The sequence below is a fragment of the Sciurus carolinensis genome, chromosome 7, assembly GCF_902686445.1.
Source record: "Sciurus carolinensis chromosome 7, mSciCar1.2, whole genome shotgun sequence".
NCBI classification, from domain to species: Eukaryota; Metazoa; Chordata; class Mammalia; order Rodentia; family Sciuridae; genus Sciurus; species Sciurus carolinensis.
The window spans coordinates 56,106,321-56,129,133 of NC_062219.1; the positions used below are offsets into that span (position 1 = coordinate 56,106,321).

Genomic DNA, 22,813 nt, shown 5'->3' on the forward strand with positions numbered 1-22,813 from the left:
GGGCCACATGGTCCCGTCTTACAGCCAGTCAGCTGTGAGCAGCAGATGGGATCATTTGCATTTTTCTCTTTATACTTTCTTCGATCGGCAAATTAAAGGATTTTTAAAGGAAATTTACATTCTCATTGTTTGCCTAAGATACCAACGTGTCTTAAATGTTGAATTGGGTTTCCCTCTCACCTACTCTCCACTAGTCACTGAGACTCGAGAAAATACCCAGACGTAGGTTTCATACTGATCCACTTGGAACCTACAGTCCGGGAGTTAGGAGTAGACAGAATCAGTCTTTACTGAGTTAGTGACTAGTGTTTTTGTTTGAAGCGCTCCACGCAGATATTCCGTGGGTTTATGTTGGTGACGTGAGTCGGAGCGCGCACGCTCCTGAAGCTTTCGGCCGTAACCTCAAATCTAAAAACTTCGGGTTGCAAGTAGAAAGCAGATATTTAGCTCTAAGGCTTACAACCGAGGCGGCCACCCCGCTGGGGGAGTGGCCAGAGCCAGCGTTTCCCAGCGCCAGGGTCGCTCTCCCGCGTCCCGCCGGACTCCATGCCCGCTCCGCGGGGCCGAAGGGGGCACTTCGCCCCGATGTCTTTGTGCTGGACGCGGCGCGGGAAGAGCCGCCGGGTGTCCAGAGCCACGACTGAAATGCAAAAAATTCGGGAGAGGTGCGGGCGCGAGCGTGAAGACGTTTCGTACTGTCGTCGTCCCGCGGGGGAAAAAAGTAGAAGGAGGCATTTTGGGCCAAACTGTCGCGTCTGAGACCACGTTTTAGAGAAATGACTCACGGGGGGAGAGCACACGGTGTGCAAGGGACATTGTTCGCTAGCGCCGGTCCGGCGCGCCGTGGGTGCGCGGCCACCGCCCCCCGCCCGGGCAGCCCGCGCGGGCCCACGTGGAGCAGCGCGGCGCTGGCCGAGCGCGCCTGGCCGCTCGGATCCCCGGAGTGCGCGCCCCAGCTCCCCGCCGCGGTCGTTCACGCCCGAGCGCCACCGCTGGTCCCGCGTGTGCCCCGCTGAGGGGGAGGGGCGGGCCGGGGGTGGGGGCGGAGGGGTTGTGGTTCCACTGCAGCGGGGGCTCCTGTGTCCTTGTGCGGAAATGACACACGGAGTCCCGTCACGTCACGCGAGAGCGCAGCGCACGGACACACACAAAGAGAGGGGAAAATACACGGCGCCCGCCCGCCCGCCGCCCCCAGCAACTCCCCGGGCCGCCCCGGCCAGGCCCTCCGCGCGCGGCCCCCACTCCCGGCCCCGCGCCCTCCCCCCGCACGTGGCGCCCAAACTCGGCGCGGGCCCGCTCCGCAAAGTACAGAACTCGTGTCCCAGGTAAGTGCGGGGCGGATCGGGCCGGCCGCGCTGTGGCGGCTCCGGGGCAGACAACCGGAGAGTGGCTGCAACATCCATGCCGGGTGGGGGCGGGAGCAGGGGAGGGGACGCGAAGGGGGGCTGCCCCGAGCGCGCCCGCCGGGAGGAGCGCCCACCCCCGCGCAGGGCCGAGCTGCCGGAGCGGCTGCCCGGCGCCCACGGGCTCGCCGCGCCCATTGTGCCGCGCGCCCCTTTGTGCCCGCTCCGAACGCCGCGGCTCCATGGCGTTCCGGGGACCTCGCGCGCTGCGCGGGGGCGGGGGGGGACGCACAGTGGAACGGTCCGCGCCGCCGCCCGCCCCACTCGCGCCGCGCGCCAGCCCCGCACCCCCGTCGCCCGCCGCGATGGAGCAGCCGGGGCCGCCGGAAGGCTCTGCGGAGCCCGCGGCGGCTCCGCGTTCGCGCTTGGCGGGCTGCGGTGGGGGACAGCGCGGCGTGTGGAAGGGGGTGTCAGAGCGGGAGCAGGGGGCGGGGACTGAACGGAGCTGCAGAGCGGGGAGCTGGAGGCCGAGGAGCCGCCGCCCGGAGGGACGCTGCCTCGGGAGTCTGCAAATGGAGCGAGGCAGGCCGGCGGCGGCGGCGGCGGCGGCCGGGAGTGGAGAGGGACAGGCCCCGCCGCTAGAGGTCGCGGCGCCCTCCCCGGCCGTTCCACGGCGGTCCGCGGTTCCCGCTGTCCCGGAGCTGGAGGCGGGCCCGGCGCCCTGGGTGTGCACCCCGGCTGGCGTGAGGCCTTCCTGGCCGGCCGCGGAGCTACAGCCGGCGGCGCTCGCCGCCTCTTGATCGTCCTTTTCCTTTCTATGGTGGACGTGATTTCCCACGCAGACTTTACCCTCGCTTTCTCTGGGAGTTGTGTAGCGACTATTTTGGGGACTCTGTGTAGTAAGACGTACAGACTATTTTTCTATGTATTTCTGTTTAAGGGAAACCAAGGTGCTGCTACAGAGTTCGCTTTCCCAGGTAGCTCATCTGGGAAGAATTTTGGTCGCCGAGGCCAACCGGACAAGGGTACTCAGAACAGTTCCAAGTCAGAAATACTGAATTTCTCTCCCCCGCCTCCCGTGCTGGGGCTCGAACCCTTGAACGTCATCTTCTTAAAGTAACTTTTTGAATGTTTCACTACAGATGTTCCATGTGCTACAGGGCAGCAGGTAGAGTGCCAGACGCTAAGGCTGCAGGAAACAGGCAAGAAAGTGAGCCTTTCAGGCTAGCTTGGTATGTTCAGAACAGGGATGGAAAAGATTCATTTGCTGTCCTCTATCCTGCCTCCTTTTTTTATATTTATTTTTTGATACTGGGAATTGAACCCAGGGGTACTTTATCCCTGAGCCATATTCCCAACCCTTTTTATTTTCTTATTTTGAGGCAGGATCTCCCTAAATTGCTGAGATTGGTCTTGAACTTGCAATCTCCTGCTTCATCCTCCCGAGTCAGTGGGATTACAGGCGTGCTCGCCCAGCACAGTTTTACTCCACCCCTAGTTTCCGAGTTGATATCAGTATATCGGACCCTGTCAGCCTCCCTCAGTATTGGGATTTGGGCAAGATTATCTTAACTACATTCCTAGTCACTGAAACAGTATCTGATAATTTAGTAGATATTCATTAAACGTTTGCTAATGAATGGAGTGATCTTGTATTCAAGAAAAAAGAGATGGGGTCAGAGTGACCTGTTCCTGCTGACCAGTTAATCACCATGTTTCTAGCCCTCAAAAGTCACAGATAAAACTAGAGCCTTTTTAAAAAAAAACCTGTCACATTAAGAACTACTGCCAGCCAGGCGCAGTGGTGCATGCCTGTAATGCCAGCAGCTCAGGAAGATGGAAAGTTCTAGGCCAGCCTCAGCAATTTAGGCTCTAAGCAACTGTACTGAGGAATCTTGTCTCAAAAATAAATAAAATAAAAGAACTGGGGCAAAGTGTCCCTGCGTTCAATCCCTACCAAAAAAAAAAAAAAACTACTGCCACCCAAAATGGGCCTTACTAGAGAAATCATGTCCTTGTTCAAGTAATGCAACAGGAAAGTTTATATTGTTACACCCTGTCACATACACACTCAGACAGCAAGAAGAGAGGCCAGTTAGGACCTAGCACAGGAGATGATTGGCCTGGTAGTAATCTGTTGAAGTGTGCCACATTGACACATTGTCTCTCTTCTAGTGCTTAACTCTCACTCTCCATGAGCACAGCCATGGCAAAGTAACTAATCTTTAGGAAAAGGAAAATTGGGTTCAACCCTGATAGAGGTTCTATTAGGTGAAAATTTAATATCCTGCAGGAATGTCCCACCTACCTGCCTCCCCCGACACACACTTGGGTTTGAACCAAGAGGTGTTTTACTGCTGAGCTATACCCCCAGGCCTTTTTAGGGTTTTTTTTTTGTTTGTTTGTTTTTGTTTTTGAGACAAGGTGTCACTAAGTTGCTGATGCTGACCTTGAACTTGGCTTACTCCTGCCTCAGTGTCCCAAGTCACTGGGATTACAAGCCTGTGTCACCAAGCCCAGCTTAGATGATAAATTTTTAAAATGCACACACTGAAGAAAGTGAATATCGATGTGCTCAGAAGCATCATCTTGTTCTCAGTTGCTTTCCCCCTCCAGATCTGACAAGTGCTTTTCTCCCTGTCCCAAAACTCCATCATCTCTCAAAATGACAGAACTCTTGTGATTTTAGGAATTAGCTGCCACATCACCCTGCCAGGCTAAGAGCTCTCTGTATGCTAGCGTCAGGCATCCAGTGTGTTAAACAAGAGGGCATGTTTCATCGGGATCAGTGCCTAATATGTTTATGTGTGAATTTTGTCAGAAAACCAGACTTTTTATAAATTATTGTTTTAGAGCTGACTTTTTCTCAACAGCTTCTCTGATAACGTACCCTTCCATTTTCAGTTGAACTTGACATATATATTTAAAGTCAGCCATCTTAATTTTTTACTTTCTAGTGATAGACACCTGTCTTCTTTGCTTGCCTGATTTCCTTTTTCACTGACCAGTGAGAGACAGTTGCATTGCTGTCAGTAGGGTGTGGATTGTTCAATTGACAAATCACTTGTGACCTTTTCTTGTAGGCAAGGGACTGTTGGTTTGCATTCAGAGCTAGCAAAGTGAAAAACCAAGGCTGGCCTGGAGCCATGGGCACAGTTCACACCAGACTGTGCCCCGAACTCTAATAAGCTATGTGGTCATAAGACAAAATACTTGAAAAAATGAGCAGTACTGAGGAAATTTGGCTTACACCTAAGAAAGAAAGTCACCACTGTCCAGTTCCAGAGTAGATGCTGGGGTGTGCTATCCCTTCTTCCCAACTGAGCCCAGCTTCTGGATGCCAAGGTTAATCCTTCATGAGGCCAGGGAGAACCGATGTGGGACCTGTTAGCTGAGGAAGATACCATGTTCAGTCAGGTTCAGAAAATGCAGTGAACAAAGTGTTAGACACCAAATCACAGGCAAGCGGGCAGTCAGGAGGGAGAGTTGTACTTCACTGCTGGTGAAAGATGAGGTTGTGCTTTGAATAAGGAAGGCAGCGACAATTACAGCTTTAGAAAAACTCAGGGGGAAATTGCCCTGGTTTTGTGAGGACTGGTATTTTTCAAACTGCATTTGCAGATGTGTCTAAAAATAAAAACAAATTGAGAACATGTCCTACAAGTCCCATGGGCAGGATGCCAACTGCCAAGAGGGTTGGGTTCTAAATGCTGCAAAGCTCCTGGCTGACCTGAGCCCCCAGAGCGCCAGCCCCACAAGAGTGGATGGCATGGGAACATTCTTCCAGTCCTTGGGGAAAGCATTTGATCTGATTTCACCTCCCCCCAGTATGTTTCTTCCATTTAAAGGAAAACTTTTATAAACTAAGCCCTTTTATTTTACAGTTCTTTTAAAAATGTATCATTAAAATGGCGCTTTAAAATTTGGGCTTTTTTTTTTTTTTTTAAACTTTGTAATAGGTCACATGGAGTGCTATGTGCCTGACACTTTTTCCTTTGTAATTTTCACAAAAACTCCATGAGGTTGAGATAGATATGTTCAGCTCCATTTCACAGAAGAACAAACCAAGACTTGGATGGGTAGGTAAGCAACTCACCCAGTGTTAGATGCTAAACATAGTTGGAACTGGGTTAAAAGCTCTTTCAAAAATGAGGTTAAAAACCAGGGTTTTAACCTAGTTTTATCTGACTCTGAGGTTTAGGAGGGAATTCCATTTTATTCAAGGGCATCTGCTCTAGTCCCTGCATTGGCCAGCTGAGGGCTCAACTAGCTAGTTGACTTGCTCTCACAACTGAGCCCAGGTCACAGATGGCTGCCTAATCACAAGGAGGGAAATAGCTCTGGATGCTGGTGCCGGGTTCCTCAGTCCCAGCTCTCTTGGGAAGATGGAAGGAAGCTGTCACCCTGGAAATCCACCCTACTCCTTTTCCTTCCTCCTGGTCTCTGTAGCATCCCCTTAGCAAGGCTCAGATGCTGGCCCCTTTGCTTCTTATGTGCACAGTGAGAGGGCCCACGTGAAGATTACCCGAGTTAAAACCCTTAAAAAGTGTGGAGCCAGCTACGTGAATATTAGCTGCTGTCCTCCTTCTCTATGTTTAATTTTTAAAAATCAATGTGACCTGTAGGCAGAGAGGAGTCATTAAGTCAAATTATGCAATGTGGTAGTTGTGAAAGGGTTGAAATAAGGTTTTGGTCTTGGATAAGACTTTAAAATCCTTGAGTTTGTTTTATTAATGACATCGTTAAGATGACCTGTGCATATTCTCTGTGCTTTGCCATTTGTGTGTGGCAGAGACTATACATGCCACAGTCCCAATTATCTCAGGTTCTAGTCACATTCCTATTCTGGGGCTCACATTCTCAAGGGAATCTGGTAATGAGCATTTGCTTCACTTGACATCTGGAAACAAGTCTGGGGTTGAGGAGGATTTACCCCTGAGTGGCCTGAGGTCAGGGCTGCTGGCTGGTTCTTCCCTGACCTGTATGTACCTCAGCCCACTGGCAAGTCCCAAGCCCAGCAGGCGGATGTTTCTGATTTAGCCGGACGGAATCCTGAGTCAGCTGTCTGGGATTTGAACCTTAAAGTTTCAGGAAGCCCAAGTACTTCCCATTTCTGGGCCTGCTGCTTGTCCTGTGTGACTTGGGGCCAGCCACAAGCCTTTGGCAGCTCTGATTAGCCTCACGCTGCTCTGACAAAGGGCCTGGTCTGGCTCTTCAGAGAAGTTGATAGAGGAGTGTAGAGGCCACTCCAGCTCCCTGTGGCAGGCACTGGAGAATGTGTTCCTGTGGGTCACAGGAACATGGGTCCGTCAGGGAAGACAGCGATCCTGTGAGGGCCAAGGGCTTTGCCAAGGAATTGCTCCCCTAGGTGCCCCAGCTCCTGTGACGTCACCATTCTGGTGCTCCAGGAGGACTCCCTCACTCACCCACCTGAGGACTGAACCTCAGTCCTCACCACGCTAGGCAGGCCTTCTACTACTGAGCTACAGCCCTCGTTCTTTTCATTTTTTGAGCCTCAGTCTCCCAGGTAGCTGGGATTACAGGGTTGTGCCACTATGCCAGGCTTCACTGTCCTCTTTGTCAGTCAACACGAGTCCTGGGTACCATGTGTGTAGAGGGGCATTGACAGCATAGATTAGGCCCAGGATTAAGATGAAAGATTTGGAAACATTTTCTCTAAGGAATGTTTGTTTTTTTGTGTTGTTTGATTACTTTTCTTCTCCTTTTTTGTAGTACTGGGAATTGAACCCAGGCGCTCTAGAGCTGAACTACATCTCCAGTCCTTTTTAATTTTTATTTTTAGTTGGGGTCTTGCTAAATTGCCCAGGCTGGCCTCTCTAAGTTGCTGAGCCTGATCTCAAACTTGCAGTCCTCCTGCCTCAGACTTTAGGATTACAGGTGTGTACCCCTGTATAGCTGGGTTGGAATATATATATATATATATATATATATATATATATATATATATATAATTCATATTTAATATGAATAAATAATTCATATTTAATACTTACTTATTTAGCAGTACTGGGGATCAAACCCAGGAGCATTCTACCTCTGAACTAAATCCCCAGGCCTTTTTAATTTGTTTTGAGACAGGGTTTTCCTGAATTGCTGAGAGTGGGCTCAAACTTTCAGTCCTCCTGACTCAGCCTCCTGAGTTGCTGGGATTATAGGCATATGCCACCAGGCCTAGTGGATTATTATTCTTTTTTTTTTTCATTTTTATAAATTTCTTTTTTAGTATCAAAAAAATTGCATGCCCACTGTAGAATATTTGGAAAGTATAAGGAAAGAATCATCCATAATCCTCCTAATTGGAGGTAATTAACATTTTGGCATATTTCCTTCTAGCTGCTTTATGGCATTTTTTAATTACATAGTTGAGATATCCCCAGTGAACTTTGAAGTATGTTATTATTGACTGGGTAGCCCTATAATAAACAATTGATTTTGAATCTTTACACGTAATTTAATGCTTAGCTCATTCTTCCGATAGAGGTTTTGAAGTCTTAATGCTTCCAGTGTGTAGAAGTTGACTTACTAGCTTTGTATAATGGAAAAAAACAACAGTGATCAAAGGCCATCTCAATCCAAGTCACATTCACTTGTTCTCTTCCATTTTCTTTGCACCTTTTTTCAAAAAATTATCAATAATTAATAACTCTAATGGTTATGGAGGTCTCCCCATACCAGGATTCCTGTGCCCCCAGTTCGGCCCTAGAGTTTGGCCTATGTTCAATGTTAAACTAACCAGCCCATGTCCTTTGCTCTCTGGCCTTTGCTCATTGCTGTGACTTGGGGTCAGAAATTTATTTCAAGTGGGCGAGGCTCTGTAGGTGACAGAAAGGTTTGGTTAGGGGTTTTTAGAACATGAATCTGTTGAGGGAGATCAAGTTCTGCCCTGATTGACATTGATAGTTAATTCCTAGGTGGATTTTTTTTTTCCCTTAGAATTGATTTTTTTTTTGTCTTTTTTGTTTTGTACCAGGGATTGAACCCAGGGGTACTTAATCACTGAGCCACATCCCCACCCCTTTTTAATTTTTTTTTTTTTTTTTAATTTGAGACAGTCTCACTAAGTTGCTGACGCTGGCTTTGAACTTGTGATCCTCCTGCCTCAGCCTCCCAAGCCACTGGAATTATAGGCATATGCTGTTGCCCAGCTACAATTAGCCTTGATTAATATTCTCTCTCTTCAAAGGGGGGAAATGTCTCATTAGTTCTGTGTTCGAGTTTAAAAATATTTGCTTTCAGATCACAAAATTCAAGTATTGGGGTGCTCTGCACAGCTGGGATACACAGCCTGTATTTGCTCGAGGTCAGTTTTGGTTGTTGTAGAAATTCCAGTGTACTGTTCACTAACCTAGATGGTTCTGATTACTCTTTTATCTTCTGTCACTTACTTATCCTTCACTTACACAGCAGTTCCCATGATTCCATCTTCAGCCTCTGGCTCCTCCTATCTCTGCCTTTGTTGATTGTGATCCCTGTCACGAACCTCTACAGTTGATTGATCCCTATGGAGCAGGCCATGAGGATCCTATTCATGGTTCTTACCTTCCTGAGCCTTGGGTCCTACACCTGTAAGACAGGGAACTGCATTAGATGTTCTCTGAGGCCCCTCTCTGCCTAAAATCCTGCATCCATTTGAACTTGTACAATAGGAATGACAAGAATTTCTACCTTATGGAATTATTAGGATAAGTAAGTTTACTGTAAAGCTCTTGGTACAGCATTTTCTACACTGTATTGGCTGGTATTTTTACTGAGTCTCCACTGAGTGTTCAGAGTATTGGGCAAGTGTAGGGAGGGGGCAGAAGGGAATGATGCAGAGGTCTCTGGCTTCTAGGAACTTACCTTATGTATGAGGCTCCCCTTTGTGGGCACCTGGGGCCACCATGTGGGTATCATGTGCCCCACAAACTGGATGGAGTCCATTATTGGTTTTCAGCCTTCCCCTGTCTCTTCCCAAAGAAACTACTCATCTCCAAATCCCTGTCTCCAGATCTGTTTTTTTTTTTTTTTCTTTCTTTCTTTCTTTTTTACTTTTTTGCTACTGGGGATTGAACTCAGGGACACTCTACCACTAAGCGCCACCCCCAGCCCTTTTTACTTTTTTATTTTGAGACAAGGTCTTGTTAAGTTGCCCAGGTTGGCCTTGGATTTGCGATCCTACTGCTTTAGCTTCCTAGTAGCTGGGATTACAGATGTGTGCAACTGTACCCAGCTTTTAGTTTGAGTGAACTCAAACTAAAACAAGTAGTGATAAATTTCCAAGCTGGGTATGGTGGCACATACCTGTAACCCATTGGGTTGGGAGGCTGAGGCAGAAGAATTGCAGTTTCAAAGCCAGCCTCAGAAATTTAGTGAGGTTCTAAACAACTTACCAAGACCCAGTCTCAAAATATAAAAAAAGGCTTGGGATGTGGCTCAAGGGGTAGGTGCCCCTGTGTTCAATCCCCAGTAGCAATAAAAAAGAAAGAAACTTGCATGTAACTTTAAGTGAAAAAAGCAAGAAACAGTGTTCTCAAACATTCTTAGGATCCCCTTATACTCTTAAAAATTATTGAGGACCCCAGAAAGCTTTTGTTATATATGTCTGCATTTACCATGATAGAAAACTAAAGCTGGAAAACATTTAAATATTTATTACCTTTTAAAAAATTATTTTTCTATTTAAAATTTATTTATTTTTGTTACTGGGGATTGACCCCAGGGATGCTTTACCACTTAGCTACATCCCTAAGCCTTTTTATTTTGAGATTGGGCCTTGCTGAGTTTCTGGGGACCTTGCTAAGTTGCCAAGGCTGGCCTCCAACTTGGAGAGCCTCCTTTCTCAGCCTCCCAAGTATCTGGGATTACAGACATGTACAAACCTGTCTAGTGCAAATTTCTTTTAATGTCTGGCTTACTAGAGGACAGTTGAGGGCTGGGGATAGAATGCTTGTCTAGCATGTACAAGGCCCTGAGTTCTATTACCCAGTACCAAAAAAAAAGACAACTGAATTTCTATACTTCCTCTTTATTCAGTCTTCTGTGAAATGACAGCCTCTGGAAAACTCCCCTACAGACCTGTGAGAGAACAAGAGTACAAGGGCAGTAACATCTTAGTGTTGTTACGGAGATAGTTTGATTTCATGATCTTGCTCTGGTAAACTGATCCTCCAAAAAGGAAAAAAAAAAAAAAAAAAAAAAAAGCCCTCTTTAGTGAGAGTCAATTTCTATGATGTAAATACCCCCTACCACCATGGCCTGTTTTGGACTACCCATCTGACTAATGGTGGAGTTTGGGAGAGACACAAAATTGATGCAAGCCTTGTGAGCCTGCTCCACACACCCCTTTTTTAGGACCACACTTTGAGAACCATTGATAGAGTCTGTCTCTGGAAGGACTGGAGAAAGTGAACATGTTTGCCTCCAAAACAGTAACTCAGTGATGGTACAGAGTATTCCTTTTGAATTTTGGAAGTGTCTTCCTTCTTTTTTTTTTTTTTTTTTTGGTACTGGGGATCGAACTCAGGGCTTGTGCTTGCAAGGCAAGCACTTTACCAGCTGAGCCATCTCCCCAGCCTAGTGTCTTCCTTCTTATGATGAACTCTAAAAGTGTAACATGTCCTATAATCTGTAATGCTTTTGGTTTTTCTTTGTGGCATGGTTTGTTCTAAGCTCTACTTTCACATTCTGCTTCCCCAGCTTCCCTTCCAACCCCAAGCCAGCTGCATGCTGAGGGGCAGGATTCAGATTCATCCCTATTCTCGCAGGGGACACAGAGTTGCCACAAGCCCTGCAAGTTATCGTGTCTATGTAGCCAATTTAAACACCTTGCCCGTTGTAATTTGATATTTGAATGGCTAAAGCATCTTGTTATTTCTGAGCTTTTGGAATTACCCTCCTTTGTGCTTTTTGCAAACTGAAAGCTTTTCTGATGACCTACTAATCTTCTCCACCCACATACCCTAAATGGAAGGTCGAACCTTTGGTGGTCTCACTCAACGTAGGATGGAGACTAGAAGACATTTTAATAAAATTACTTCTCTGAGCTCTGCAACATTTTAAACCTTTCTGTACTAACAACATTCATCTTACCTAAGGCTTTCTAAAAGGCTACTTGCTTTAAAAAGCGGGGAGGCACTGAGGAGTGTAGGTCAGTGGTTGAACACTTGCTTAGCATGTGCAAGGCCCTGGGTTCAATCCCTAGCACTGGGTGGGGCGGGAGCATTTTCACTTACTAAATAAGGCACCGGGGGCTGATGCTGTGGTGCTGTTTGAGTTAACGGCATCTTGCAACCTGTGGCATTTTAACTAGAAACAGCTGCAAAGTGCACAGGCTTGGTGACTCTCATCTCCTCTTCCATTCATTTAACTCTTCCCTTGGCTTGTTCAGAGGTTTCTGAGGGACATGGAACAGCCACCCCATAGGGAAAAAACTGATTTGGGGGATGTGCATAGTTAGAATACCCCACAGTTTGAGTTTTGTGCTGAGATGCATAGGTTTTGCAAAGGAGAGAATGCTGGAACTAAAGGTTCCACACAGTCCAGCATGCAGAGGTGACTAATGGCAGCAACCTGGCCCTGTGGGAGCAGCAGAGCTGAGCTGCAGAGGCTGCAGGCTTCTGCACAACCTGCAGTTATGCAATCGAAAGGAATGTCTGTGGCATGCGAGGCATCTGGGTGCTCCGTGTCCACCCACGAAGAGCAGAGCTTGTGACCTCCACTGGGCAGGTGATCAGCAAATGGAGGTGGCTCCTGATACTCATCTCCTCTCTACCCAGCTGCAGCAGTCTCTAGTCTGTTCAGGGATGCAGGGAGTGACCTGCACGTCTTCCTGCAGAAACTTTCCTGCACCGTGGGGTGGAGTCTGTTTCCAAGCCCGGAGCAGACTGACTTTCCAGGTAGCTTCCTTGTGGTGAAAGGAGACTCGTGTGTCCCCAGCTGCTGCTGGAATGAGTGACCCGAGTCTGGAAGCAGGCCGTGTGTTCATCGAAAGCACCTTACCAGAGAAGAATGAGAACTCTGTTTTTCCTCTGAATGGCTGATGGGAGATTTGAATCCTGGTTCTGCCACTCAGTCGCCATATGACACAGGGGGTTATCAGCCCGGGGTTTCTTGATTGGTAAAGGTGGGATTAAAGTAGCTCAGGGAGAGGTGGAGGCCCACATGTCATGGCTTCCCCGGGGCTTGCAGGCTGGGATGTCAAGGGGGACCTTGCCCCACTCCTCCCACGGCAGCCAGAGGCAGCTGCAGGTTTTCCAGTCCTTGCAATTGGGAGATTTCCCACCCTCCCATGTGCGTGGCTATCTGCCTGTGTTCTGGGTTATTTCTGTGCTAACCTAGCATCTGCCACTAGTTGACAAAAGAACACAGAGATGTTTTCCAAAGCAGATGCACTCTGGTGTCTCGAATGCCCAAGCAGTCTGCAGTCCCTTCCTCTCACCTCAGCCCTAAGCCTTCCCAGCTCCCCGCAGCTCTTCTCCCACCTACAGGTGGCTCACGTGTCTGCTCTTCCTTTGTCAGTTTCAGGAGGATTCACAATTAAAAGGTGCCAAATTGCCTGTTGTAATGTCATCTGGTGGTGGTTCAGAATATAGCTTCCTGCTCACCAAGTCCCATTGGATAGACTCCACCCAGCAGCCCGGGCACCAGCACCTGCCTCCCGGCTCCACACTGTTCTGTATGTGTGACTGGCATCAGAGGAGCGGTGTGGGCGAGTGTCATGACAGATGAATAGAGCGCCCTCGCTCAGCTCCTGGAGTTGTCTGCTGTGCTCTTTCATCCATTCCTGTTTTCTAGTGCTGGCTTATCCTTTTAATGCTTTTCTGCTTAGCCAGAATCTTTGCAGTATTTTTACCTGTTTTCCCTCACAAACTATCAGCCGTGTTCTCCCTTTTCTGTTAAAATGTAGTTCGTAAAGTGTACCTGCCTCCCATATCCCAGGGCTTATTCCTCCCAGTCTCTTCTGCTGCTTCTCACCCCTACCCTTGATGGGAAGCAACAGGTTATATGACTGTGTGGCAGAGTTTGCAAGGGCACTTGGCAAGCTCAGGGCACTGGGCTGACCTCAAGTGTGTTTCCTGATAGGCCCTCTGGCTGGGCCAGGAATCACGTGAGTTTCTGCCTGGCATCAGCCGCCCTCTGGTTCACTCTGAGATGCCCAGGATCAGATGCAGGGTTTATGTTTTGAAATGCAATGGAAGGAGTCACTAAATTTGACCTCTGGTAAAATAAGGGATGAACCCTTGAACTTGACTTTTTGTTTTCCTTCAATATCACTTTGTCTATCCATTTGGCAGGTAGGAGATAGCTTTGTGAGCAGGAATTATTTTTAATTTCAAATGCATCTTATTTTCTTTTTTAGCCTCTGAAAGTTAGTAGTGCAGGGATGAAAAGAATTATGTCGAACTCAGAGGGCTATTGTGATCCTCTGAGAACAGGCTTCACCTAATAAGTGTTGCTCTTATTAGTGACTTTTGAAGTTACTATTGTGCACATAGATCACCCAGACACAGTCTCTGTTGCCCGCTGCATCCTTCTAAAACAGAGAATATGTTGAACACACACCGTTTCATAGCTGTACCTTAAATGGTTTACTGAATGATGTAGTTGGCATTCCTCTTACAGAAGTCTCAAGGGATACTCCTTGGTCCTATTTCCTCTTATCCTTCACCCAAATGAGAACTGTGTTTGTAGTCACCTTAATCAGTTGTTGGAATCATAACTCCCCACTATCAATATTAAAGGTTGCAGTGTACATTCTTTTCCAAATGTCAGTAACTCATTTTTACCTTATACTATTTCCTTTTTTCTTTTTTTTTTCAGTACCAGGAATTGAACTCAGGGGCACTCGAGTCACATCCCCAGCCCTGTTTTGTATTTTATTTAGAGACAGGGTCTTACTGAGTTGCTTAGTGCCTTACTTTTGCTGAGGTTGACTTTGAACTTGATCCTCCTGCCTCAGCGTCCTGAGGTGCTGGGATTATAGACATGTGGCACCATGCCTGGCTTGTACCTTAAACTATCAATGCAGATGCTGTTATGGAATTTGGGAATCCCAAAGACTTAATAATGACTTTAATGATGTTGTTAGTTCCTTTCTGGCTGGGGCAGTGGGCATCAGGACTGACTCTGCCTAGACAGAGCACCCACCACAGAGCACCCCTGCCTGTGCCCTGCCTGCTCTGCCTACACTGTAAAACCCGCAATGCCTTTCTGTCCTTGTTGTGGAAGGAAGAGCTAGGCTAGCATCATCCAGTAAAAATATAAAGGGACCTCATATGTAGTTTTAAGTTTCTTATAACTGTGTTTAAAGATTAGGCGAAGTGTTTTATGTGTTGTAGTCCTGGGGATCTAACCCATGGCTCATGGCTTTACCTTCTGCCTTTTCCCAGCGTTCTCCTTTTCTTTTTTTTTTTTTTTTTTTCTGGAGTCTCACTAAAGGTCCAGGCACTGGCCTTGAACTTTAATAAAATTTTATTTAGTTCAACAAGTCTAAAATGTTATCATTTCAATGTGACCAATATAAAAGGATTATGAATGAGGTGTTTTACATTTTTTTAACCAAGCTAAGTCTGAAATCTGGTGTGTATTTCACACCTATGGCATGTTTCCATTTGAACTGGCCACATTCTGAGTCCGCAGTGGTCACATGTCACTATTGGCTGCCTTTATGGGCAGCACAGGCTTCTTGGCTACCTGGAGTGCTGAGACCTCAGCTCCATGTATTGGGACCACAGCCTCCCTTCTTTCATTTCATGGCTAGAGTTTTATAAGCAGGAACTAAAAGGCGATCATCTAAATTAGGGTTCTTTGCAAGATATAATTTGCTCAAGTAATGTTCCCCTGGTTCAGTAAGTGATCTCAATGGATGCTCAAAGACAGGTTTCGCCTACATGGGTCTTGGAGAAGGGCTACCTGCCGGCAAGGTCTGGCTGCTCCTGAGCATCAGCAGACAAGATTAGGAGGCTGGGATCTTCCACAGTGCTTCTTGACCTTTAACCTTCCACTCCGCAGAGCTGGGGGCAAGGGAATTTCTCTGTGGGTAGGGAATATTACGAAGTAGATCAAGCAATAAATGAAGGCTTTTGTTTGTCTTTTCATTTAGTGGAATAGAAGATGAACTCAGCTGAATTCGGTGAAGATGTAGAAGAAGGTAAAAAAAAAAAAGTTTCTCATTTAATAGTTTTGAATAGGTCATATATTACATAGTCAAAAAATGTAAACAGGAATATAATGAAAAGTCTCCTACTGCCTGTTCCCATCCCCCTCTACCCAATACCTGTTATAAGCATCGTGTATTTTTCCAGAGTTACTTTTTAGAAGTGCAAACAGTTAATATTTAGTTATTTCCTCTCCATTTCCCTCCTCTCCCCTCAAAAGACTTATAGACCAATTTTGAACTTGGAACATTGTTTAGTAAGATCACTTTGCTGGGAAGCACCAGTTTATCTCTGAGTGCCAGTGCACGAGGGAGATCCTCAAATACCTGTTGCCCAGAGAACCTGCCGATCTCTCAGTGGCCCTGGTCTCCCCTGCTAAGTCCTATTTCTTCTCTGCCACAGTTCTAAAAAATAACACTGTGAAGGTGGAGACGGAGGCTGAAGATGCTGCCCTGGACTGCTCATTGAATCCCAGGCCTTCCGAGAAGCACCCTCTGGACAGCGTCTTTACTGCCCTCCAGGACTCCAGCAAACGAAAGCAGCCAGGCAGCGAGGGCCAGCCAGATTCTGTCCCCAGCGTGAAGAGGAGGCGGCTGATACCTGAGGTGAGGGCCCAGCACCTTCCTTCTGCTGGGGCTCTAACCCTCTCTGATGCGAGGCTGAATCTCGGTGGTCTTGGGCCTCTGGGAAACTGCTGAACCCTTGGGCCCAAGAAACCTGTGCTATCTCTGACTTCAGTTCAGCTGAAATCTTTGTCTATGTCTGGATTCCTTGTGGGGCAGGGGGTTTCTTTACAATGCAGCTGCTTTGAGATCTTTGTTCTGCTGTGCTCTACGAGAGCAAGGATGCTGATGGCAAGGGTGATTGGCACATTCCACCTCAGATTTCATGGGAAGGTTGGGGGTTAGCAGGTCTTTTCATAAGTCTGTCTTACGTCCCAGTACTTTTAGGGAGCTTGTTCCCTAAAGAACTTTTCAGTGAATCTTTTTGTGAAGCGGGGAATTCTTTTACATCATGCCTGTTGTTGTGTGACTTATCTGTTTCATGAATTTGTTTTATTTCTTCATCACCTGCTGGTTGTATTGCACTTGGCTAATCGTTGAGAGAGATGGAAAATGGGAATTAACACGCTGGCCACTATAGCAGCCTGCTGTTCAGGTGGGAGACAGGACATCCATGTAAAGTGGTTCACACTGAGGAGAGAGGCAGCTTTGGGATATAAGATGGGTGTTCATCTTAGGATGCTTTGGTTGTGGTTGGTGGAGCCACCCCATGGTTCAACAGATAAATCTTTAATTCTTGGGAGGACATTTCACCAAACCCCCAACCCAACTCCAAGTCTCCTCCCTACCCTGCTCTCCCCCCTTGCCACACCTACCCTTTGGGAGACCCAGAGAAGCATTTTAACTTCTGTGTTCACAGAGAATCTGGATTTCAGTGCTCCTTGTCATTAGTCAGAGCAGCACAGGGTATCAGTCTGGGACTCTTGGTTTTATTGGTTAGTTTCAGTTCTCTATTGGATATTAGGGCAGATCCAAATAAATTGGGAATTTATGCATTTTAGGGTCTTGGTTAGGTTTCAATTACTAAAAATTGTCCTCTTATTGCAACAGTGATGAGACTAAGATTTTAACCAGGATTTAAATATGCACGTTTATATTATGTAAGGACTTGCATTCTGCTTTACGGAACATTGAGAGAAACATTTTTTAAAAAAATTCAATCTTATTTATTGTTTTAGTTATCTTTCAAACAACTTTATTGAAATATAACTTGCACACTATACCTTTCCCCAATTTAGGTTTTGTGCAGCTCAGTGGTTTTAGTATAGTCATAGAATTATGCAACTACCACCACAAATTCATTTTTTCAATTCATTTTCATAACCCCGTGAAGAACCCCTCAGCAGTCACTACCTTTCCCATACCTCCAACTCCTGACAGCGTCTGATCTACTCAGGCTTTCTACAGATTTGCCCATCCTGAACCCCTCATTTAAATGGAATCACATACTCTGTGACCTTTCCTGTAGGGTTTCCTTCTCTCACCACAGTGTTTTCAAGACTCATCCCTGCTGTGCCATCTGCACTTCACCTCCATTGCACGTGACCTGGCCACCCCACTTTTTTTTTTTCTTTTCGCAGTTCTGGATTGAACCCAGAACCTTGCGCGTGGTAGGCAAGTGCTCTACCTCTGAGCTACACCACACATCCCCAGCACCACCCATGTGGTTTTTTTTTGTTTTGTTTTGTTTTTTTTTTGTGTGTGTGTGTGTGTGGTACGGGGATTGAACCCAGGGGTGCTCACCCCTAGCCTTTTTTATGTTTTATTTTGACACAGGATCTAGCTGAGTTGCCCAGGCTGGCCTCAAATTTGTGATCCTCCTGCCTCAGTCTTCTGAATAGCTGGGATTACAGGCATGTGCCACCCTACCTGGACTAAGGCTTCTCTTAACACTTCTTGTAAGGCAGGTCTACTGGCAACAACTCCCTCGTTTGTTGTTTGTCCGAGATATAGTATGTCTTTTGCATTTTTGAAAAATAATATTGCAAGGCACAGCGTTTGGGTTGATGTTTTTTCCTTCTGTGTCACTGCGCTCCCTTGCCTTCATGGTTTCTGAGGACAAGCTGGATGTAAATCTTACCTTTGCCCCTCTTTAGTTTCTTTCAGGATTAATGCATCTTTGGTTTTCTGTAGTTTGTAAACAATATGCCTAGGCGTAGATATTTTGGCATTTATCCTGCTTGGTTCTCTCTGAACTTCCCAGATCTTTGGTGTGGTGTTTTACATTAATTTGGGGAAATTCTGTCATGGTCTTAAATATTCTCTTCCTTTCAATCTTTCTTCTCTTTGTATTCTCATGACATATGTCACATCTTTTGTATTGCCCTACAGTTCTTGATGTTCTGTTCTGGTTTTTTTTTTTTTTTTTTTCCCAATCCTTTCTCGTTGCTTCAGTTTTGGAGTTTGCTGTGGAGGTATTCTCAAGCTCAGAGAGTCTTCCTCAGCCACAGCCAGTCTGCTAGGACCATCAAAGGCATTATTCATTTTTGTTGTAGGGTTTTGCCTTCTCTCTAGCTTTTCTTTTTTGTTCTTTCTTCAAATTTCCACTTCTGTGTACATTGCCCATCTGTTCTTATATTCTGTCTACTTATCCATTACAGCCCTTGACGTGCAAATCCATAGTTGCTTTAAATTTTTTGTATGATAATTCTATCTTCTCTACCATGTGATTCTGCTTTGGTCTTAGTATACTTTTTTTTTGGTAGTCAGACATGATGTACTGGGTAAAAGGAGCTGTTATAAATAGGTGGTGGTGAGGGGAAGGAGGGAAAGGCTCTGCAGCCCTATGGCTCTGTCTGTGTCCTTCAGCAGACCTGTGCCTCTGGACTGTAAACTTCACTTGTTCTCTTTAGTTCCTCCTTTCCTCCCTGGCTGGGACTGGATGGCTGGTGTGGGCTGGACTTGGTATCTCCCTTCCCTCAGGTCAGATAACCTCAGATAAAACTTCTTCAGGGTAGGCACTGGTTAGTTTCCTGAGGGCAGATCTCCTTAAGTATGGAATCCTCTGGAGTATTTCAAAATGCTTCTCTTTTCCCACACAAGGTATGGGAGAGTTTTTCTCAAATAGTCACTCTGAGAACCTGGTAGAGTTCTTGAAGGTAAAGTCAGAAAAATATGGGGGCTCTCTGGGGCCTCTGGAGTTTTTAATTCTTGGACTTGTCCACCCAGGGCCTCCAGCAACCTATCATTACAAGTCAGACTTCCCTGCCCCAGCTCCGACAGACTTGGAGGTCTCCACTATGGGGTGTCTGGTCTGGGAAGTTGTGATTCTCTGTATTCATTCATTTCTCTCTCCATTTTGGGGTCAGCAGCCTGACCTTACCTATCTTATGAATCTAAGAAAATTTTTGATTTTTTTTTTTTTTTTTTTTTTTTTTTAGTTTGTTGAGGTTTTTACTTGTGAGGATAGAGTGGAGACTTCCAAGCTATTTACATGCAGAACCAGAATCCTGAAACCACTGCAGTCCTTTTTATGGTTGGGCAATAATAGTCTGTTGTATGGACACCTTCTGTTTATCCATTCATCAACTGATGGACATTTGGGTTTTCCATTTTTTGGCTTACTTGAGTAATAATTGAGCAAGACATTTTATAATGCGCAGCAAAAAAGTTGCATTTTTAAAATATTTTGAGAATTTTTTAATAAAGAAATAATTAGAAATATCCCCCCCACCCCTTGACTCTGGCTGCCTATACCAGCCCCTTACTGTATACCCTCAAAGCTAAGGAAGGACTTCATGCTTGAGTGGCAGTTTCTAGTGAATAATGACTGGTTTAAAATGCAGCTCCGGGGCTGGGGTTGTGGCTCAGTGGTAGAGCACTTGCCTAGCATGTGTGAGGCACTGGGCTCAATTCTCAGCACTGCATATAAATTAAAATAAATAAATAAAGGTCCATCATCAACTAAAAAAATAAATAAATAAAAACAAACAAAACCAAAAACTCAGCTCCCTGACTGCTTGTTTGAAAAAACATTTAACCATTTGTTTTTTCTTTTGTGTTATTTTAGATCATATAATTTATTATCCTTTTTCCTAATGATTGATATTTAGAAATATCAAATAATGCCACAAGGACCATCCATATACCTAAATGTAGTCACTTGTACAAGTGTGCCTAGGCTAGAGTCCTAGAAGTTATTCTGACAGTGTTGAGAAGTTTGAGGAGAAGTTTCAGGGAACACTTGGAAATATTTTCCTCATGTGCGAGGTTCAATCAACAAAGCAAAATGAAACCAACCCATTTTTCTCTGTGTGTCATGTTACATTTCTGCTTAGGCTCAATTCTGCAACTTGCTTCAAGGTTGAAGTAAAGCTAGAGTTCAGGAAATGGAAGATAAAGGTGAGCGTATCACTTTACTTGATCTGTGAAGCAAACCACCCAGAATTTAGTACTTTAAAACAACCGCCTTTTTCTTTTTCTTTTTTTGCATATCGCTCTGTGGATCAGCTGGTGGTGGTTCTTCTGAGGTGGCCTGATGTGTTTGGGCGGGGGCCGGGGAGCCTGGAGTGGCCTACCTGGGCAGGAGTGACTGGAGCTTCCCTTTGTGCACATCTCCCCCTCTGGGAAGCCCGTCTGGGCTTGTTCACATGATGAGGAAAGGGCTCCCAGGGCTGGGGAGGGCAGCTCTGGATACAAACACTGTGGAGCCTCTGCTTGCATCACATCTGCAGGGGCCTCAGGTCAAAGCAAGTCACATGGCCAACCCCAGACTCAAAGGTGGACAAGTAGATTCTACCTCCTGATGGAAGGAGCAGCCAGCCCTCAGTGCAGAGGATGGGAAGGAATGCTGGCCCCCATCACGGTGAGGAACAGCAAGCTCTCGGCAAGGGGTTCTGAACGTCTTAGGCCAGGTGGGCCTTTGTGGGCAGCCCGAGGTGGCCCTGCTGCTGTGTTGTACAAATGATGTTACTCTTCATTCTTCCACGTGGTACATTTTTGTTGTCACAACAGGAGCATAGAGAAGGGAGCTGCTTCTTATTCTTGGGGCAGAAAGGGAAGGGAATGTTCTTATAATTAGTGTTTTAGTTGAATTCTTCAGTACGAAACCATTCAGAACAGCTCTGGCATCAGGCTGGAAGTCTGGGTTTATGGTGGAGAGATGTTCTGCATCACCTGAATGGTGTGAAGGTTGCAGATAGTGTTCTTGACAGTGTGTGGGTGGGATGCAGAAGATGGGCTGGAGCTTCAGGCATAGCATTTTGACATGCTTTGAGGAAAGGGAACCAAGAGTACATTTGAATACTTCTGCTATGACTTGTCTGATCTGCTTATACTACATGGTCACATGTGATTGCTTTTCAGTGGGTTGGACACAGAAGGCAGTTCTAACCCTTTAGGTCCGAAGTGGAAAAGATATGTTAAGGCCGGATTTTATTTGGGTATTTTATTTACTTTCTTAATTTCTCTTAGTGTATGTAAAGAAAGGACATCTCTGCCCTCCTTCCTTGTTCTGTACAAATAGTGTAAACATAGAAATCTTTTGAAATTATTAAACTCCTTGTAGAACATTCAAAGCAGTATTTCCTTGTTAAAAGTTTAGGTAGACATGTCAGTAAATCGATAAGTCTCAGAATCCTGGGGACTTAGAACAATCCATGGCTTTCATGAAATTGTCGTATGCGTTGACTTTTCAAAATAGTACTTGTCTAATGTAAACAGAATAGTCCTTTTTCATTGTCCCCCCTAGGTCTTCTGAGTCTTCTACATGGTGGCAGGGCTGAGGCAGGGTGTATGTACTGCCTTCTTGGCACATTTGGCACTCTGGTAAGCCAGAAGAAACCTGGAGGCTGAAAGGAGTGATCATTAAAAAGGGTGGCAAGTGGGTCATCGTGACTCTTGCCTGTAATCCCATTAACTCAGGAGACTGAGGCAGGAGGATTGCAAGTTTGGGGCCAGTCTTGGTGAGACCCTGTCTCATAATAAAATAAAAAGGGTGTAGCTCAGTGGTAAAGTGCCCCTGGGTTGAATCCTCAGCACCAAAGGAAAAAAAAAAAAAAAGTGGAAAGGTACATTAACAGCTATTCTCTTAGTACCTAGCCGGTAAATAGCCCTGTTCCCTTTCTTTTTTCACTTAATTCCTATCACAAGCCTGTGAGGAAGGAATCAATGTGTCCTCCAGACAGATGAGTCAGCTCAGACAGGTAAGTTAAAGCCACATGCTGGAAGGCCAGGGGAGCAGCCTTGCTCCGGGGTCGGGAAGGAAGACCCTGGCTGTCTGCTTGTCACCTTCTCTGTTTCATCTCCCCATCAAGGTTAGCATCAGTAGGAGCAGAGACTCTGGAGTCGGATAAGGGGGCACATGCTGGTTCTGTGACCTCCAGGGCTCAGCTACTTCCACTGTGATGAATGATAGCGCTGCCCACCTCCCTGGCTTCTTGTGGAGTCGGTGAGGTGCACAGTGAGGAGCCTGGTGTGGCCTGCCCCATGCCTTCAGAAATGTTTATTTGCCTTCCCAGAAGCCTTATCTCCAGTCCCCACCCTGAGACCAGTATTCACCTGCTTCCTTCCACATTTATCAGAATGAAACTGGCATGGGACTGTCAAGAGAGGCCATGGGTGCCCTCTAGGATGCTCCAGGCCTGCGCACCACCAAGCTCAGGGCCTAGAGCACCTGTTTTCTCTTTTCCACTTCAGGGGAAGAGGGCAGAGGGGCAAGGATTTGAGTGGTAGCCCTGATACTAAGGTGTTCCACATTCACATTTCTATCAATGTTGACAGCTGGTTTTATGAGTGACATTTAGTACCACAC

At 46.3% G+C, this 22,813-nt stretch overlaps 1 protein-coding gene across 4 annotated transcripts in view; it reads left to right on the forward strand.

The window, feature by feature from the left end:
- Window positions 1-507: 507 nt before the first annotated feature.
- Bend3 (BEN domain containing 3) overlaps window positions 508-22,813 on the forward strand; it is a 34,347-nt gene continuing 12,041 nt past the window's right edge. The window contains exons 1-4 of one of the 4 annotated variants that reach the window (XM_047559753.1): window positions 2,153-2,368; window positions 2,486-2,575; window positions 15,445-15,492; window positions 15,902-16,104. In XM_047559753.1, coding sequence (XP_047415709.1) covers window positions 15,456-15,492; window positions 15,902-16,104 — 240 coding nt within the window. In that variant the 5' untranslated portion in view covers window positions 2,153-2,368; window positions 2,486-2,575; window positions 15,445-15,455. Of the gene's footprint in view, window positions 1,326-2,152; window positions 2,369-2,485; window positions 2,576-8,648; window positions 8,665-15,444; window positions 15,493-15,901; window positions 16,105-20,339; window positions 20,404-22,813 lie in introns of those variants that run through there. The other 3 variants (XM_047559752.1, XM_047559754.1, XM_047559756.1) reach the window with 3 other exon arrangements.